This window comes from Eulemur rufifrons, chromosome 29 (assembly GCF_041146395.1).
Source record: "Eulemur rufifrons isolate Redbay chromosome 29, OSU_ERuf_1, whole genome shotgun sequence".
NCBI lineage: Eukaryota > Metazoa > Chordata > Mammalia > Primates > Lemuridae > Eulemur > Eulemur rufifrons.
In genome coordinates this window covers 48025821-48041713 of record NC_091011.1, presented here as the reverse complement: position 1 = coordinate 48041713, position 15893 = coordinate 48025821, and the positions used below count along the sequence as shown (strand labels likewise).

General features: G+C 35.5%; 1 protein-coding gene across 1 annotated transcript in view; it reads left to right on the top strand.

Annotated features, from left to right (window-relative positions):
• Positions 1–15893, top strand: part of CDK14 (cyclin dependent kinase 14) — a 521120-nt gene that overhangs the window by 301444 nt on the left and 203783 nt on the right. Inside the window, exon 9 of the mRNA XM_069461904.1 lies at positions 2598–2718. Coding sequence (XP_069318005.1) covers positions 2598–2718 — 121 coding nt within the window. The remainder of the gene's footprint in view (positions 1–2597; positions 2719–15893) is intronic.

Below are 15893 nucleotides of genomic sequence, written 5' to 3'. Positions count from 1 at the left end.
CAGAAGAAACTGTTTTAATTGATTAACTGTATTAAAGTATGATGAACCAAGTGCTGCAGAATAATGTTATCACATTTTTAAGATACATTAAGAAGAATGTATATTAATAAAATAACATTCTTCATTCTGTATGACACATTTATATGCAAATGATTTTAAGAAAGTCAGTCTTAAGGCTTTGAAAAGTTAGATATTGAAAACCTATTTTCACTGTGGTTTTGGGAAGTTAAATGGACCATCTGAATGAAGTTGGGGCAGTCTTTGCCCTTAAACATGTAGAAAGAATAATGTAGGTAAAGAGCTTTTTCTACTTATATCTTCCACAAATATTTAACCAGTTTAACAACCTTATATTCAGAGTGAATAGAATTAAGCTGACGTTATGTATAGTTATTTTAATTTATACTGTTTCTAGGTTATTTCAAGGTCTTGTTCTTCCTTTACAACTGGGGATATCACAATTTTTTTTTAACTAGCCAGGTCTGAGCTGTCAGAGAAAATCTCAGATTTTTTCATTCTCCCATCTCCCTGGCCTAGCGTTCTGACAATAGGGCCTGGGGAAAACCAAGAGAATCAAGCCTGAATGTTTTTATCATCCCACTTGACTTGACAACAGCATATGGAAGGAGTCAGAACCCATTTCAGGACTTAACGATTAGCTCTTTGGTCTCTGTATGGAAGCATCGTCATCTGAGGAACCAAATCTTTTGATGGGATTACCAAATTCTGGGCACACTGTCATCCTGATTGTCCTATCTGTTGTTCAGTTTTGCCTGAACTGAGGTAGGATAAACCTTGCAGAGAAAAGAAGAGGCTATTATGGAAATCTGTTATCAAAAATAGTTACTCCATTCACATGCAGAAAAATTGGGGACTATGAATGTGTATGTTAGTATGTTTGTGTGTGTATTATCTGTAAATTTTAATATGGAGAATTTACAAATGTCAACCAATTTATAATATACCATTGCATTATAAAAACTGCATTGTAGAAAAAAATTGAGTGACTGTTACCGTAACTGAATTAGAAATTTTTTGTCTGATCAACTGTCCTATTAATTTTAAAACTTACATACAGTACAGAAAATGAAATGCTGTGTTACTAAACAAGAAAAAGTTATCCTTCTAAGTACTACATAAAAAATTTTAAATAATCAGAACATTAAAATGATTACGTTATGGTAGTTTCACTGTAAAAATGTTTTATGCACTTTAAGCATCAAAGTGGTAAATAACACTTTACACTTGTCACTAATGAACATAGCCAGATAGAAAGCTATCACATAGAGGGTTCTTTTTCTTTTAAGAAAATGACATCTAGGCCGGGCGCGGTGGCTCACGCCTGTAATCCTAGCACTCTGGGAGGCCGAGGTGGGCGGATCGTTTGAGCTCAGGAGTTCGAGACCAGCCTGAGCAAGAGCGAGACCCCATCTCTACTAAAAATAGAAAGAAATTATATGGACAACTAAAAATCTATACAGAAAAAATTAGCCGGGCATGGTGGCGCATGCCTGTAGTCCCAGCTACTCGGGAGGCTGAGGCAGGAGGATCGCCTGAGCCCAGGAGTTTGAGGTTGCTGTGAGCTAGGCTGACGCCACGGCACTCACTCTAGCCTGGGCAACAGAGTGAGACTCTGTCTCAAAAAAAAAAAAAAAAAAGAAAAAAAGAAAATGACATCTATAAATTTTTGTGATTTTTCTTAAAAGATGATATATTTATTGCACAAAACTTGGAAAAAATCAGAAAAATGTACTAAACGAAAAAAATTGGGTAATCATGGCCATATTCAAGTATATTTTCTGCCAGTCTTTTTTCTGTGCATGTGTATTTATAGTAATGAGGTCAAACTGCATATACTTTTCACTTAACATATTATTGTGACCATTTTCTCAGTTTTTAAAAATTCTTAGAAGAGATTTTAACTTATTATATACTATTTCATCATCTGGATTACCAGATTTATTTGACTATTCCTTTATAATTATTTAGATAGATGGTTTTCAAATGAGCTTCTCCAATGAGCATTTCCTAATGAGTGTTTGACAGAACACTGAAATCAGAAGTTTTGAGAAACCCTTTGAGAAAAGTGTCATACGCTCGTCTTGCACATTCATAATGCACATGAGAAAACTTAAGGGCACCAAGAAATCTTACAATTTGGAGACTGGTTAACATTCTAAATCCATTTTTTCTCAAAGTTATTTGACCAAGAAACCCTTTTTCATAACACATAAAATTACAACTCTCAAAACTAGAGTTTCTTGAAACATACTTTGGAAAATCCAAGAGATTTCTAAGTTTCCATGTTTTGTATCTAATAGTTTATGAATCATTTGTTTACTCTGCTGACATTTTCATAGACTCATGATACTAGTGCTTTATTAGGAAAAATAAATGATTTAATGGTTATTGGCATGTATTCAAAACAGAGAGACCACAATATGCTTCCCCCAACCTTTCTATTAACCTTGTTACTGCATTTGTGATTGTGTATTACAGTACCACGTTTGACCTTTTTAAATTGTGAACTTTCAAATTCAAATTCCCTTGTCCTATTAATGCCCGTTAAACTTCTTTATGTTTCGTGTAACCCACAGGTCTTGCAAGAGCAAAATCCGTCCCTAGCCACACATACTCCAACGAAGTGGTTACCTTGTGGTACAGACCTCCAGATGTCCTCCTAGGCTCAACAGAATACTCCACCTGCCTTGACATGTGGTGAGAAATGGAAGCTTTATTCTAGCTAATCTATCTGTAGTGCTTGGTCTGGGTCAAGCCTAGACAAATATCCTAACAGTTTGAATGAAGATTAATGGTGCAGCGTGTTTGCCTGTGTGTGGCAATACCGCTGGATTTTTGAAAACATGATTGGGAATGTTCCCTAATCAGAGTGTTCCCTGCAGATGGTGTCCAGTAATGGTTCTTGATGGACAGGGGCAGAGACATTTATCTAACTGTCAGTACTATGATTTTTCTCCCTAAGGTTCTTAATTTGTGGCTTTATTTTATAACAAGGAAGTATGTATCTCCAGATAGCAGTAGAGTTGGCAGTAGCAGGGAGCATGTTTAAATTCACGGCAAAGCTCAGATACGTGATTGAAAAATTTGGTGTAACTGTTGGGCACTCAATTGCCTCACGGTATCCCTGAAAACTATTGATACCAATTATCCAAAATGAAATAAAATGACTACTTTTTAAAAATATTATAAATTTAGTTTCAGTAGAGTCTTAGTGTCACACAATGGTTTAGCAAAGCTTAAAAATCTATTTTATGAAGTTCAATGACCGGCAAGATGTAATGCATAATTATTATTAATGGTAAACTATGATGAGTTGTGTGATCTAAATCAAATAATCAAATAAGTGAATCTTATTTTAGTGACTGTTGAACGTGTCTTTTATTAATAGAAAAATCTCTTTTTTAGATTCACAATTGTGTTTGAAGTAAAGCAATTCACATAGCACATGACTATTTTCTAACAGGAATCATCTCCTCTAAATGATTATGACCTCATATATAGAATTCAGCTACTTGTTCATACAATATTTATGACCTCAGTACAACTTCATCATGTGTTGGTTATCTTACTATTGGTGTACTTAAGTCACTGTTCTACCCCCAGTAATCTTGGCTTTTTGTAAATTAGGCTGTGATAAGGCCTGGCTTCTTCCCTGATGTTTTTGATCCAAAAACTATACGGTGAGAAAACAACAAAATTTTTTACAATGAAGGACACAGTGTAGACTTTCTTAATTTAGGTTCCAGCAACCCCCCTAGGAATAGGATTTTAGAATTTGTAAAGCCACTGAAAATATATGTTCTGTGTATAGGACAATATATTTATTTTTATGGGGTGTATATCTGTAGCTTTCATTAGAGCTACAGAAGAATCTAGATTATCAGACAGCATAAGATCTGTTCTCATAAATTTTGTAGTACCTTATAATAAATCTAATACCATTTTAATGATATTCTAAACACTGAGAGAATAAAGATGTTCATCTATCATTGAGTGGCTGAGCTAATCCATTTTTTAAATCACACTTCCTAGCTTTTTTCTTTTCTTTTTCTTTTTTTTGGGGGGAGAGATGGTTGTTTATACAGTTAGATTTTTTTTCCCCAAGGCTAAGCAGGAGCTTGGACAAAATAGGTGTTTGAAGAATTAGTTGTAATGGAGGAAAAGGTTGAAGATAAAGGCCGAGGAATGCATCAGGATGTCAGTTACTGACTTTCTCACTCCTTTCCTACTTCCTGCCTTGTAATTGAGAGTTGGCTATGCAAATAATCATTACTTAATATTCTTGAGTTAGGGAATATTTTTCTCTGCTCTTTGAGTATGGAAATTCTAGGTTGTCTTTCAATGAGGTCAGTTAAGGACTCTGCTAATAAACCATAGTTTGAAAACATTTGTGGCTTGGAGCCAGTTTTGTCTTAGTTGCCTGGCAGTTCAGTTCAGTTAAGGCTGTACCCTGAGAATCAGGAGAAGCTGTTTTTTATATACTAGTGGCTAATTTTTCCCAGACCTTTAAAAGTGCTCTTTCAAATACTGTTCAAAGAACCATATGGACTGAGACTTGCTAACATGTCTGTTTCTAAGGTGTAGCACAATATTTGATTTCTAGTCTGTGCCTCTTTCCCTCCCTGTGTGTGCATGTGTGTGCGTGTGCGTGTGTGTGCTCATTCTCTCAAGGAAGACGGCTTCAGCACTTGCTGCCAATTTGCTTTGAACAGAGACATAATGGAAGCATAAGAAGACTGTTATTTAAGTGGAAGGGAGGAAAACTGATAGAAAATAGTAGACCCCAAATGCCCTTTTGTCTACATGCCAAGATTATTCATTGCCAAAAACAAATTGCAAATGTGTTATGTCTGAGCAGCTTCCCATGCTTACGGGCTCTTCACTTCTAAGTCCTAAAATCGAAGTTATGTCTATGCTATGCCTGTCATTCTGAATCTGATTTCATTCCAAGTCATTTTCTAAAAGCTATTTTGTTATTATCCTATAAGTCAGGTAAAATGTATGTGCTTTTCCAGTTAGAGAGAAGTTCACAGGCACTGATTTCTGTATAATCAATGACATCGATGCTGGGTATTCAGAGACCTAGAAATGGGACTGTAATTGAGTCATGGCTCAGCTGCACCAAAGAGAAATGCAAATATTAACCCATGGACAATAGCAGGGAGGCAGGTGGCAGTAGTTTCAGGCTATTTTTACAGTTCATTTACCATCTTGGGGCAATAGAGTAGTAACTAAAAACTAACGATCCCTACACAGTGTTACATTTTCCAGTTTTCTGTTTAAATAGCCACAGGCAATAAAAATATTAATGAAGACACATTTGCATTAACAATGTCAGCACGTGATGGAAATCAGAGCTGGCCGTGTTATGATTTACTCCTCCAGGTCTCCGGCACCGTGACAGTGAGTGAATACACTGCACTATTTGAGAACTCATCAAGACAGACAGTTTTTGATACCTTTGTCTCCCCCCATAAAGGAGGTATTAAGCGGAGGACTCAAATTGAAAATTGCCTCTGTATAACTTCTCTTAATTTTTGGATTTTAAAACTCTTTTTAAGTCAAGGCATAGAAAATCACTGCTAAGCTTCTAAATGAAAAAAGCTTACCAAGTTCTAAAAACCACATTGAGAGAAGTGCACCTGTAAAAAGCGGCTTATCTGTGTTGTTCTTCCCTTGCCAGGGAGCTCTGCTCTAGCTGTTGAGGTCATTGCTTGAAATAAGCTTTATATTCCTTTATAGACTCTCATAAATATGTTTAGGGCTGCGTTTGTTTTTTAAGTAGAAAAGCAGAAGGTCACTTGGGATTAATTTTTAATACAGGGTGACTGACTTATCTGTAGCTAATAAAGGATTATTTCATCAAGATCACAGTGCTTTTGGAGGGCCAAAATATTAATATATAGTAGCACTATGCTAAGGTATCAACTACAGTGCTCCCCAACACAGTATATGAAGAATGATAGTATGTCAGTCTCTTTCTTTCATCATCTTTTTAAAAGCTAATTAACATATTAACTATGCTTGTCAAAATGTGGGGCAAATCGTTTATAAATAAGCCTGTCAAATGTAATGAGATTGCATATTAAATCATCCGTTTCTCTATTACATCTCTGATTTAAGATTAAAATTAATTTAGTTAACATTATAGCAGCTGGGTGGTTAGAAAAAAATTTCCATACCAGTTTTGATGTATGGAAAAATGTCTGCATCAAAGTTGATTTTGCATATATTAGAAGAGAAATTGCCTGTTTATTAAGTATTATAAGGCCATTTAGCATTGCTTTTATTAAATAAGCTTAATCTCCATATATATTGACAATATGTAAAGTTCTGCCATCATCTTTAATGTTCTCTCTTGAACCAAGGAAATTTATGTAATAAAATAAGGTTTCCTAGAATTCAGGTTTATTTACTAGTGTTTTAAGAGACAGAATCATAAATGAAACCTACTACAGCCCCTACCCTGAAAATAAAGTTATTCTATATGAGGTCCTACGGTTTAATCTGAGACTTGAATAATGATAGTAACAATAATAGGTACTTTTATGGAACACAAACTATATTCTAAGCCCTGTTAATGCATTTTAGTTACTTGCCTATGGAACCTTGACACCGTGAAAGAAACAAAAACCCAGAGAGTATAAATAGTATTATAGTTAAGGTCATACAGTTACTGAATAGAGCCAACATTCAAACTCAAGGATAACCCACTCAAAGCCCTTTCTCTTTACAACATGTTACATAATCTCTTAACATGATTTATAAGACACTGGTCTTTATTTTACTACCAAAGTGACTCAAAAGTACAAATATAATAAAATTCCTATTTTATAATTTAGGTTATACTGTGAGTCTTACGTCCTTTGCATAGTTCATATATAGTGGGTGGCTTTTACTGTTAGCCAACAGCCTGTGGATAGCCTCTTCTGACATCAGTATTCTAACAGATTCTACTATATAGTTTTGTTCAAGGAGGAGTTTTTAAAAAATTAACTAAGACATGAATCACTGGGTTGAATACATTTTCATGGGACTAGTTTCTATGCTGACATATATTTTTCCAATTTCTAGTCATTACTCATTTACCACTTCTGCTAAAATGGATGAGTCCATTTAAAAGGAATGGTAATAAAAATGAGAATTTGAGTTTATGAGCTACATCAAGTCATTTATCTGTCAGTACTATTTGGACATTTTCTAATTAATCAAGTCATAAGACCAAGGAGGATATGAATTAGTTACTGTTAAATGTAACAACTCTTTAAGAGCTATTGAGAGTTGCTCAAATAATGCATGATCCAAGGGACATGGTGTAGTCACTGACAGTGCAATGGAACATAACAAAAGAACCAGGGACAGTCAGGAAGGCATCCAGGCTATTGAAAGCTGAGCTCATGGTGGCAGCCCACTCCCACTACTGAAGTCCTTTAAAATTAGGATGACCATATAGTTTATCATCGTATCAGGACACCTTTGAGAGTTAATAATAATTCTGCCAGGATAATACGTATACAAGAGAGATATAACAGTGACATGTGGTCACCTTTCTCATGATGCACTTGAGCAATAATTTGTTAAATACTAGTAGTTAGAAGAGACTTAATACATTTGAATGTTTAATTTACACCTAAGGACTGCTGACTACAAACTCAAAGTCCTTGCAAAAAATTTATGTTACATTGCCTAATCATGAATTATCTCCATAAGCACAACTCCCTAATATGAGATTATTATGGCATTATAGAGTGGCTACCCAAGTGCTAAATTTAGTGATGGCTTTGGGATGCTGAAAAGAAGCAGTTCTATTTTTCTATCAAAAGTCTAGTGTTGTTATGGTTTTTACACCCCATTGTTGTTTATCAGTGTGTATGTTTGTGAGAGAAAGGGTATATGTGTGTTTCCGGTGGATATGTTTGGTCACTTATTATTGATAAATTAGCTGAGTGATAATATATAAAATGAGGCATTTTATGTACTCTTCATTACTAAATATTTCCCCTATTTTTATCAATGTTGGAAAAATAATCAGCTACCCCAAAACTGGTTTGGGGATGGTTTTTAAATAGTCTATCACAGAGACTAAGTTGTATGACATTATTATAACCCTTGATGTACTCAGTTGCCTCACCGGTTTGTGAGAATAACAAGAGATGGTTACGTGTGAAATTCTTTAAGAAGTATAAAAGTCCACAGATGTTGAGAATAGTCTTCTTATTAGCTGTTAGCATGTCAATCAGTCAAGCTAAATATATGGTGTTTCTCTTGGGGTACAGTATCCAAGGGTGTTATGGGATATGTAAAAGAAATGGAAGCTGTTGTATTTGGTTTTAGGGAAATTAGCATAACATCTATGTCTTGAGAATTAGAGATAATTTTTGGCCTGGAATATTCTAATCTTGTATGCGTGTGTGTGTGTGTGTGTGTGTGTGTGTGTGTATTTTAATTTAGAAATATATAAATTGATGCTCAAGGGTTAGAGAACATTGGATGTACACTAGTACATTTCATGTTTTACGTTGTGTATGTATTCATGTAGAAATCATCTCTCTGGACATTGTCAACCTAAATAACAAAATGAGAGGGGGACTCTCTAAGAGAAAATTATATTTATTCAAGAATAGGCATTACAACGGGAATACATGTGCCATAGGAAATTATTCGTGTATTTAAGGAAGTAAAGAAAGACAAAGCTTTATAAAGGAAAAATGAGGAGGATTATATAATTGATTTGAGATAATTATCTTTGTCTACAAGGATCAATAACCAGGGTGGTGCCAATCAAAAATTGGACAGGCAGTTGCTGGGCAGATGTCCTCACAGAAGTATTTTTTTGTGTAAGATTGCAGTGGCCTTTGTGCCAGGTTGTGATTTTTGCAGAGCCTTTGTGATAGTTTTTATTATCAGGCATTCATGCATGATAACACTCCCTTTATGGCCTTCTGAGGCTCTATTTGTCAGGGTTTTTAACATATGATTCCATTTTGATTCTGACAAATTTTACCATATATAACTAGCAGTCTTTTCCTGTGTAAAGGAGAGGCAATGTTGGACTAGAAAACACAGCGAAAACCTAAGTTAGATTTTCTCTGCCTTTTCTTAGCTGTGTGACTTTAGTTGACAAATCCCTTAGCTACCTTTACCTTCAGTTTCCCAATCAGAAAAGTATAATAATTAAAGTGATTCCAGGTACAACCAGTAACTAATACTGCTATATCAGTAACAATAGAAAAATAGTGATTTCCTGCCTCCTTCGCAGTGTCTGTTATCTATCTTTCCATTCTCTACCTCCATGTGATCTAATATTACAGCTCCCACATATAAGTGAGAACATATGATATTTATCTTTTTGTGCCTGGGTTATTTCACTTAAGATAATGACCTCAGTTCCATCCATGTTGTTTGCATCACCACCTGAGCTGAGCTCCACACACACCCCTGCCACTGCTCTGTGTGGAAAAATCTCATATGAAACCAGTGCTGGTGCCAAAAATGTTGGGGACCACAGATACATGGCCTTTATTATTTTGAGGTATGTTTCTTCTATGCCTAGTTCGTTGAGAGTTTTTATCATGAAGGGATGTTGAATTGTATCAAATGCTTTTTCTGAATCTATTGACATGATCATATGGTTTTTGTTCTTTGTTCTGTTGATGTGATGTATTATGTTTATTGATTTGCGTATGTTGAATCATCGTTGCATCCCTGGTATAAATCTCACTTGATCATGATGTATTATCTTTTTGATGTGCTATTGGATTCGGTTTGCTAATATTTTGTTGAGGATTTTTGTGTCTGTGTTCACCAGGGGTATTGACCTTTGGTTATCTTATTTTTGTGTGTGTGTCCTTGTCTGGTTTTAGTATCAGGGTGATGCTGGCCTTATAGAATGAGTTAGGTAGAGTTTCCTCCTCTTTGATTATTTGGAATAGTTTCAAGAGGATTGGTATTAGTTCTTTGAATGTTTGGTAGAATTCAGCCATGGATCCATCTGATCCAGGGCTTTTATTTTTTGGGAGTTTTGTTATGATTGATTCAATCTCACTACTCATTATTGGTTTATTCAGGTATTCTGTTTCTTCCTGATTCGTCTTGATAGGTTGTATGTTTTCAGGAATTTATCCATTTCCTCTAGGTTTTCCAGTTAGTGTATAGTTGTTCATAATAGTCTCTGATGATCTTTTGTATTTCTGTGATGTCAGCTTAATATCTCCTTTTTCATTTCTGATTTTGTTTATTTGGATCTTCTCTCTCCATTTCTTGGTTAGTCTAGCTAGTGGTTTATCAATCTTATTTATCTTTTTGGAGAACTAACTTTTTGTTTCATCGATCCTTTGTATTGTTATTTTAGTCACTATTTCATTTAGTTCTGCTCTGATCTTTATTATTTCTTTTCTTCTGCTAATTTTTATTGATTTAATTTTTTTGAGATGGAGTCTTGCTCTGTCACCCAGGCTAGAGTACTGTAGCATCAGCCTAGCTCACAGCAACCTGAAACTCCTGGGCTCAAATGATCCTCCTACCTCAGCCTCCCAAGTAGCTGGTACTACAGGCACGCACCAGCATACTGGCTAATTTTTTCTCTTTTAGTAGAGATGGAGTCTCCCTCTTGTTCAGGGCTCAGGTGATTCTCAAACTCCTGAACTCAAGAGAGTCTCCTGCCTTGGCCTCCCAGAGTGCTAGGATTACAGGCATGAGCCACTGTGCATTGCCTTCTTTTGCTATTTTTGAGTTTGTTTTTTTCTTGTGTTTCTATTAATAGTTGCCTGAGGTTCACTGTTAGATTGTTAATTTGTAATCTTTCTACTGTTTTGATGTAGGCATTTATTATTATAAACTTCAAGAAACTTTTTGATTTCCATTTTAATTTTTTCCTTGACCCAAGAGTCATTAAGGAGCACGTTGTTTAATTTCCATGTATTTGTATATTTTCCAGAGTTCTGGTTGGTATTGATTTCTAGTTGTATTCCATTGTTGTCTAAGAAGATAATTGATATGCTTTCCATTTTTAAAAATTTTTTGAGACTTGCTTTTTGGCCTAACATATGATCTATCCTGTAGAATGTTCCATGTGCTGGTGAAAAAAAATGTATATTCTGCAACTGGATAGAATGTTCTGTAAAGGTCTGTTACGTACATTTGGTCTACTGTCCAGTTTAAATGCAATGTTTCTTTGTGATTTTCTGTTTAGATGATCTATCTAATAATGAAAGTTGAGTGTTGAAGTCCCCCACTATTATTGTTTTGCAATCTGTCTCTCTCTTTAGAGCTAGTAATATTTGCTTTATGAATCTGTGTGCTCCAATGTTGGATGATATATATGTAGAATAGTCCTATCCTGTTGCTGGATTGATCCCTTTATCATTATATAATGACCTTCTTTTTCTTTTTCTTTTCTTTTTTTTTTACTATCCTTGACTTAAAGTCTGTTTTATCTGATATAAATAGAGCTACTATTGCTAGCTTTTGGTATCCATTTGGATGGAATATCTTTTTCCACCCCTTTACTTTTAGTCTGTATGTATCTTTACTGGTAAGGAGAGTTTCATGTAGTTGGATCATTTTTTTAATCCATACAGTTGGACCATGTTTTTTTTATCCATTCAACCATTCTGTATTCAAATGGAAAATTTTACTTTCACCTCTTTTAGCAAGAATATCTGCCTACATATGTGTTCAATAACTATTTATATTGCTATTTATTGATTTACTATTTTAGACGTTATCTACTAAGTAGGTGTTATGGTAAATGAGGATTTAACTTTCTTCTGTCAACCTTACCCCATTTCATTTTCACCTCATTCTCCCAATATAGAATCTATATCCCATCTTGAACATTAATATGTAAATATTATTCATGGTTAAGTCAATTAGTATTCATGATTACATATTCTTTCTTATGTGAATTTTTTGCTTTTTTTTTTTTTTTGCTTTTTCTTTTCTTGGACTTAATAAATGTTTGTGATATTTTTATTAGTTTAGTTGTTTTTGTTCCTATTGCTAATTATTCATAGTTGTAAAAGATTTGACATTTACCTATGAAACAGTATTTTCCAAATACTCAAACTCATCAGCAAATCTATCAATTCCATTTAATTTTTTTGACAACTCCCTCTCTCAACTTTCTTTCTTGAGACTTTCCTCTGTCAGTTCTCCGACTTCTTGCCTTAGCATAGGTGAACATTTGTCATCCCGGGCTTTCTTTTGCCCTCCACCCACCAAAGCCCCACTTTGCCTCCAACTGTGTTGTTGTGTTGTAGACCCCAGGCTGGTTTTTCTTTGTTCCCCTCCAAATCTGTTCTCCACCCTCTTCTGCCCTACCCTGTATACTACATGGGTGACCCCTAGTGAATACATCTGCCAAGCTGCCTTGACTACTGGTTTCCAGTTGGGTTCAGGAAAAAGACAAATGAGAGGAGAGGGAGATTGGATGTTTTTTTCTAATTCTTCCCTGCTTTAGGCCGTGTTTTTAGTAATGGCTAACTACAACTTCTGTGGGAAGCCCCTCTTCCATGGCTGTTGCTGTTTGTAGATTCCATTAACACTTAATCTTTTAGTTCCAGGGAGAGTAAGGGCTTCCTGCCGTTGCTAGCCTCTGAGTATTTCAATATGTTGTATTGGTTCCCCTATACCTCTGTTAGTGATCATTTCTGGATTGGATTCAGTTTCTGTCTAGAGCTTTACTGATTGCGGATTCCCTATATCTGGATTCCGTGTCTTCCTCCTTTAGTTTCCTAAGAAGGAATGCATTAGAGATACAGTTTTCAAATTCTTAGCTTTCTGAAAATGTCTTTATTCTACTCTGAGAAATGATTGATAAAGTTTGGCTAAGTATATAATTAATAATAATGTATAGTATACTTTAATATTAGTGTTTCTTTCTCAGAATTTTCAATGCATTGCTTCATTTCCTTAGAGCTTCTAGTGCTGCTGCTGAGAAGTGTGATTCCATGCTGCTTCTTAGTCACTGATGTGCCCCTCATACTTGCTCTCAGAAGACTATTAGGTCCTCTCTATTGCTGGTATGCTAACATTTATGATGATACGCTTGGTAGTGCCTTTTTAAATCAGTACTGAGTGGGTTCCCTTCATTGTAAAGACTTATGTGTTTCACTTCTTAGGTAGCTTTTTGAATTTGTTTTTAAAATGATTTCTTTCCTTCCATCTTCTCTGTCTTCACTTTCTGTGCTAGTTTGATATTGGAGCTTCTATCTTGATCCTCTGTTTTTCAGAAGTCTTTCCTCTCCAGCCTGAGCAAGAGTGAGACCCATTTCTACAAAAAAATATTTAATAGAAAAGTTACCCGGGCATGGTGGCACATGCTGTAGTCCCAGCTACTCGGGAGGCTGAGGCAGGAGGATCGCTTGAACCCAGAAGTTTGAGGTTGCAGTGAGCTAGGCTGATGCCACTGAGGTCTAGGTGGGGCAACAGAGTGAGACCCTGTCTCAAAAAAGAAAAAAAGAAAGAAAGAAAGAAAAAAAAAAAAAGTCTTGTCTGTCTTATTTTATAACTTTTATGTTCCAGATATTCCATTTAAAAAAATTAATTACTGTAATATATGTGTATGTGTATGTGTGTGTGCGTGTGTGTGTAAAAATTTGTTCCTGTTTCATTTTCATCTGATCTCTATTGGAAGCTTTCTTCAAATATGGGCGTGGAAGGATCTTTGACTATCTATTTACTTTTATAAATTAAGCACTATAAATCTATGTACTTAGGAGGGAGCAATTGACTGGTCAGTTTATTGTATGTTGTTCAAGCAAGGATCTGGACTTTTCACTGGGAGATCCTCACTTGTCAATATCTGCAGGCCTGGTCTTTGTTCTTCCTTGGATGCTGGCTACTGGCAGCTGGCACCCTCAAAGCAGGGTGGAAGAGAGGAGCTGATGGTCACACAGATCAATTAACATATAGTTCACTTGATTCCCTTCTTTCAGCTGTTTGGCTCACCCTGCTCTCTGCTGCAACTTTTATCCTCAATTTGAGGCCACATGGATTTAATTTCATTATGTCCTGCTGGTGTGTGTTTGGGGTGAGGTGGGAGATGGTCAGAGAAGACCTATGAGTCAGTTGCTCTTTGTACAGACTTTCCAGCTGTCAGACTCAGCTTCACACTTTTTACAGCCTGTGACTCCGTGACCTGAGCATTTTCTGAGTTGATGTAGGTAAACAATCTAACTATAATGTGAAGTTGTGACTGCCTGTGGTCTGCCTAGATTGTCCCGTCTTTATCTACACTTTCTGAAAACAGGTTATCACTCATCCACTTGTGCCTTCCCATATATTTCTTTTGTCCTTGTTTTTGTTTTGTTTTGTTTTTAAGAGATAGGGTTTCGCTGTGTCCCCCAGGCTAGAGTATAGTGGTGCACTCATAACTCACTGCAGCCTGGAACTCCTGGGATCAAGTGATCCTCCTGCCTCAGCCTTCTGAAGTGCTGGGATTACAGGCCCAAAACTTTATTCCTTAACTGACACTTTGGTCACTTTGGAGAAGAAAAGAGGGTCTATGTACATTGTACCACATGACCTACTCCTGTTGATCATTTAATATTCATGGCTTTAACTATGAACAATTGAGTGATAAGGTCTTCGCCTTGTAGAAATGTGTGATTTTGCTGGGGCACAAATTTAAATTGCAGGTGCCAATGGGTGGAAATCGATCAAACAGCATAGCATAGGCAGGAACCTCATGACTTCTGATTTCTTAGTATAGCAGTGGAAGTTTGTGGGCCTTACCATTTAACTATTAGTGAAATAACAGCTTTATTTATGAAAATAAATTTGAAAAGAAAGCCAAACTCTGGTTAATGAGCTAGTGCAGAAAGGGAATAAAATGCGAGGTCACGGTTCTTAAAAAGATAAAAATTTTTCATGAATTTAAAGAACAGATTGTAGAGAGTAGTCCTGGGGGTCTACGGCATGTATGAATCCAGTATAAGCTTGCTGTTAAAACAAGCAAAAGTAATTAGAGAACCTTTTTCAACAAATATTCTAGGCAATAGAAAATTTCTAATCCAATGAAGGTAGAAAGGTGGGTTGTTAACTTATATGCACAGGAAAAACATGATTGAGTGGAAATGTGATTGAAGAGAAACTAGGAGCCTTTGTAAACATCATTATGTGACAGTAGTAAAGAGACTAGGTTGTCTACATCATGCTGCTTATTGAAGGATGGAGGTGGGGACTTGTGTACTATTACAATAGTGAATTAATTCCTCAGGACACTGCATTATCTGGAATGTATTTTAATTAAGAATCACATTTTCATTCACTGGTATTTTGCTGTGTGAACTAATATAACCTAAATGTATTAGTAGCTTTTTTGATTTTAGATGCTATATTATGTAATTGATAAGCTTAGATTTTTAAAAAAAAATTTTGCTCTTCAAATGCAGTGTCCTTAGATTCCTGTTGGTAGATGTCATTAGAAAATAAAGAAAAGACATAAATCAATAATTAAAAAGAATAGAAGTTAGAGTAAACTAAAATAACCTACCAGTGGCCAAGAGACAGCCTGTTAAAATTTCATTAAAAATAAAACAAAAGACATTCATAATACATGACAGGCACTTAGTAATTACTAATGACTGAATCTGAGTAGCTTCCTGTTTTCCTACACACATATGGGTAGTTCATCTTTTACTATGGCATTTTATATTTCTCTGTATTTCCATGTGAGACAATAGATACCAAGAATGGGATGTTTAAATAATTGCATTTTCTGTAGAGCTTGGCAAGGCTTTTTTCATTTTTTCTGATTGATAATTCAAATGGCTCGTCCTTTATTGTTAGCTTTTACCATGTTTGCTTTTGAAAACTGAATACATTTGTAGCCCAGGGAAAACTCAACAGATTAAAAACTTTATTATAGC